At 41.3% G+C, this 5,171-nt stretch overlaps 1 protein-coding gene across 1 annotated transcript; it reads right to left on the reverse strand.

Moving 5' to 3' along the window:
- Positions 1 to 529: 529 nt before the first annotated feature.
- EMC7 (ER membrane protein complex subunit 7) lies at positions 530 to 4,826 on the reverse strand. The gene is made up of 3 exons (XM_080270013.1): positions 4,620 to 4,826; positions 3,201 to 3,363; positions 530 to 938 (listed from the first exon to the last, which is right to left on the reverse strand). Exons 1-3 carry the CDS (start codon positions 4,745 to 4,747, stop codon positions 615 to 617), a joined length of 615 nt encoding a protein of 204 aa, XP_080126139.1. The 5' UTR covers positions 4,748 to 4,826; the 3' UTR covers positions 530 to 614.
- Between the last annotated feature and the right edge of the window lie 345 nt (positions 4,827 to 5,171).

Consider the following 5,171-nt stretch of genomic DNA (forward strand, 5'->3'; position numbering starts at 1 on the left):
GAAAAAAAAAAAAAAAAGAGGTAAATGATGGTCCAGGAAGAAAAATGAATGGAATATCCGGTGCTGCTGGCTTGACTCTATTAATGCAACAACCATCAAAATTATCCAATATTTAGCCTCAATGTGTATCAACTGGCTTGTAAACAGTAGCCAACTGGCTCTGTATTACTGTGTTGTATCATTACTTTATTGTATTTCATGCCCAATTTTCATCTGTTACACAGGGGAAAGTTTTTAGGATAGAGGATCCGGACAGATAGTACGGTAACACAATATCCAGCTCAATGTTGAATACTGAGCCGATGAAGGGTACTATGAAATATCCAGTTTCATGTTATTTGGCACAGGGCTTGGCTGAATTACACAGAATAACTGAGAGTTTTCTGTATATATATATATATATATATATATATATATATATATATATAAATAGCCATATATGATACCAAGAAAGAAATTCCCTTCAGGTTGTGAAACATTAACATAATGATAATCTAACAATGATCAACATTTAAAATCAATTTAAAGCAACATTCAATAGAAAGCTCAAGCATTTCATGTTTTCACATCTAATGCATATGTAATTTCAGTATCATGAACAACAACTAGCGTAACTATGATTTATCTTTTCGTCTATTGGGGCGAGACCTCATCTTGGGTTGGTTGGCTTGACACTGAGTGCTGGAGGCACTTCCACCCCCAAAGATGGAGGTCATGATTTCCGAGAGCTCTGGTGCGTCCATCTTAGGCATCTGGATTTGCTCCATCTCCTTGCGTGTCTCTGGGTCATTGAGCCGTGGCAACACCATCATCAGCACCAACGGCAGCACAGTCATCAGAACCATAGGGTTCATTAGGGTATCCGTCAGTCGCCACTGTTCTCGCTGTAGAAAGTATCGGAACGGACCCAGGCTCTTCATTCTCAGAGGGTGAGGCATCTGGAGGGCAAAGGAACTGGTTAACTGCCAATTCAATTTTCCTGCCTTCAAGATGAATTGGGGCTATCCCCTGGCTAGGTATTTAAAAAAATAAATAAATAAATAAATAAATAAAATAATAATAATAATAATAATCTATCAATCTATCTACTGCCAGATGCCTAAATCCTGTAAGGAGTGGCCACAAACAAATTGCTTCCATGTCGCAATATCCCCCGCCATTTCACTGCCCTCCCAGCTCACACACCCCTCTCTCATATACCTCTCCTCTCCCTCCCTCCATCTCATCCTCAGCCTCCCCTCCCTTGACCTCACTCACATTCACTCTCTTTAGTCTCTTGCTCTCCATCCTCTCCACATTGCAAAACCACCTCAATGTATTCCTCCTAACACTTTCTATCACATCTATAATCTATATTACAATGATCCGATTACTGTATGTTTGTTGGTTTGTTTGTTACTATATCAATCCATTCATCATCCAATCCTATGTCACCCCACGAGAAGCGTAGGAACCTAGGGCTAGGCAAGTTGGTCCTGACATTTAGGATGAGAGTGATCAACCTCACTCATCCCTAAGTGGCATTACGTGAGCAATAAACCCCAACCATCCCTTGGATATAAACCTACAGAGGCTCAATCCAACTGCAGCGCTTTAATTACCCACTGAATCACCATGTGCCATAATTGGTTGTGTGGTTACCACCCAGCATAGTAAATGGTTTCCTGGTGTACAGGAAACCATTTGGCTTGTCACTCAGTGTAGAGTCACCTATAGGCAAAAGCAGGAGGAAAGACGGAAAGAAAGACAGAGGAGGAAGCGTAAAGTCACCCGTAGGCAGAAGAAAGAGGAAAGAATAAAGAAAAGAAAGACAGAAGTGGAAGGAAGAGAGGAGAGGGAGACATCCAAAGCAGCACTACATCAAGTGAGTGGATGGTGAGTGCCCCCAAATACCACAAAACAGCACAACGTAGCACAATTTTTGTTAGAGCAAGATACTATTCAAATAGTCTTGCTTGAAGAATAAAACAATTTCCAGTCCAACCCAGCCACCGGCTCCCAAATTATGACTCACTTCTGGCCTTTTGATATCAAGAGGAGGCAACCGAAGGCAGCCTTTAGGCGAGTAATAATAACGATAAAAATAAAGTGACTCCATTTTACTCCCTTTGAGGCATAGAAGGCCCAAGTCCAGGCTACCGTAGTTAATAACACTTAACCTCATCAATCTAGAATGGGTCCACAGTCTTCCTTATCAGGGGGCTGAGGAACCTGGAGGCTTAAACATGCAATGTTACTCTGGATTCTATCTCCTGTGGGCATAGGGGACCAAAGCTTGGTTGGCACTTCAAAGAATACTGTAGTTAAATATACATCACCTGACTCATATGTTAAGGGCAGAAGACAAGCCTAGGCCTATTTCCCTTTGAGGCATTACATGGTCAAAATGTCTCCAGTCATTTCCTCACTTCCTGTACTGAATGCTCATGATTCTCACCATGGCTCAAGTGACTAGAGGTATACAGAAACGTTACTCTGTACTGCAAGGGCTATATTTAATCCCTTGAACCATGTAGGGTTTTCTTCACCTCATTCCTGCTACCCTTAGCAATTATACAACTTAAGGGGAGACTTCTTGGATTGCAGAGGCTATACTGTATACAACAAGACTAATTTTTGCTCTACTAGCAGTCACTCTTAAGCTGTAGAAAATCATCTGGAAATCGCATTAATAAAAATGAAAAGATCACACAGAAGGAGGTAAGGTAAATAAGTGTTATTTATAAGTACCGGGTATTAGTAAATCTCAAATTCTTCCAGATCTTACCACCCATCTCCATGGAGTGGGATAAAAAAAAGGTAATTGTGCAATCCACGGGTTAAACTTATACTGTACTTAGAGACCAATGAGTGACAAAACATATTTTCCAGTTCCCCAAGTCTACAATCTCAGTTGTAAAAAAAAAAAAAAAAAAAAATCTTTAAACACATCCCTTCTTAAACTGAAGATTGCCTGTAGACCACTATGCTTTTCAGTCACTTTGCCCTCCTTTTACAATTGCTATTACAGTTCCACTGCGGCATACAGAACTGATTTTCCAATTGTTCTCATACTGACAGTACCGGCTATACTGTAGACTGTATACAAAACTCAGACAATCTGGTACAAAACCCTGACTTAAAAATGAGAGCTACTTATACTGTACTGCAATTTTCTGATGCTCTCCTCTAAAGCACCAAGGGTGGAGAACTGCACTTACCTGAACAACATTTGAGGGCTGAATGTGGTTGACAGCCCGAGCCCTGATCTTTCCCTTGGAATTGATGTCAACCCGCAGTGGCTCATACATAAAGGTTGGGTTCATCACCTGCACCACGTATGAACCAGATGGTACGTTGTTGATCACAAATGTTCCATCCTCCCTGAACCATACACAGAATATTAATAAGACATCTACTGACTAGCTTACACATGTAAGAAATCATGCCATCAATACCTCATCTATATGTTATTACCATCCATCATCATCCAGTCCTATGTCGCCCCATGAGAAGCATAGGAAACCAGGGCTAAGCAGTTGGTCCTGACATTTAAGATGAGAGTGACCGGCCTCACTCATCCCTGAGTGGCATTATGTGGGCAATAAAACCCAACCACCCCTTGGATAGAAACCTTCACTGGCTCAATCCGATTGGAGCTCCATAAATACCCACTAAACCACCAGGTGCCAAAATTTGGTTATATGGTTACCACACAGTGTAGTAAATGGTTTCCTGGTGTACAGGAAACCATTTGGATTACCAATGAATATATATCATGAATGTAATGAGAGTCAGCAAATGGATATTTATAATAGTGAAAGTTTTGTTCAGTGAGATAATGTTTGCATTTATATCGGTGTATGCTCCACAGGCTGGCTTGGGTGAGGTACAGAAGGACAGCTTCTGAGACAACTTAATACATATACTTAGTAAGTGATATGGGGGATGATGGAACTGTCGTTTTGGGAGGGGACTTACATGGTCATGTAGGTGAAACAGCTCGAGAGATGATGGAGTACAGGGAGGATATGCATATGGTACAAGAAATGAAGAAGGGGAAAGGATACTCAAGTTTGGGGAGGCAATGAACATGAATGTGTGCAACATGTACTTTAGGAAAAGAGAGCTCATTGATTACATAAGAGTCTACGGGAAACAGCAGCCAGATGTACCATTTCCTGGTCAGGGGGGCTGATAGGTTAGTGAGGGATGTTAAGTTATAGGGGGCAAGGAGTGTGTGCAGCAACACACATTATTCACGTGACGTGGAGTTTAAGGAGCGGGTGATGAAAGAGGACCTATGCACCTAGAAGGAAAATCTGGAAGGTGAAAAAACAAGCAGTAAGGGATGCCTTTTATAGCATGATGAGTAGAGTGGTGGCTAAACAGGAAGACACTGACAGAAGTGTTAATGAACAGTACAGAGTTCTCAAGAACAGCCTCTTGAAGGTTACTGATTCAGTGTGTGGATGGACAAGGGACTCACAAAGACATAAGTAACCTGGTGGTGGGATGAGGATATAGAAGCTGAAAAGTCAGAAAAATACAGAAAACAAACTGGTGGAATAGGAATTCAATTGGGAAGGTTTTCTGGTGCTTAAAGTAGAACTTATATTTACCAGATTTGTAATGCTTACCTTAGAAAGCCTAAATGACCACTGTTGGTGAAAACTTTAGTATTTGCAAACCACTCTGCTGGACTGACAATGGACGAGTCTGGTCTGACCACACGACCTTCAATCCTGTAGGTTTCTGCTCCCACCATTCCTTCTTCCTCAACATCACCGCACACTAAGGCGATTGCACACAACCCCACTAGAAGCCTGAATAACACGCTGCAAGTCATTTTTTAGGATTTGCCTACAGACAAACGGGTTATCACAAAACAGCAGCCTCTGCATCAACCACCCTGCAACCAATGTTATGAGCTTACAGATAAGGTTACCAAGTCTGTCACCAAAAACGCTAAACGTGCACTCAACACAGCGCTAGAATGAAGCTGGACATAAACACCTCCAAAAAGTTCGCTGGAAAAGTGCCAGCAATTATCGGCTGTTGCTAAAACTCTAGAAATCTCTAGAATATAGTAAAACTGTTGGTCACTAAACTTTAACTAATGCAGCTAAATGAAGATTAAAAGTAATACATCTAGCTCTAAAAGGCTAAAGTGGCAATTCTAACTTGTTGCC

The sequence above is a fragment of the Coenobita brevimanus genome, chromosome 39 (assembly GCF_032717465.1).
Source record: "Coenobita brevimanus isolate Jiangsu-jjx chromosome 39, ASM3271746v2, whole genome shotgun sequence".
Lineage (NCBI taxonomy): Eukaryota > Metazoa > Arthropoda > Malacostraca > Decapoda > Coenobitidae > Coenobita > Coenobita brevimanus.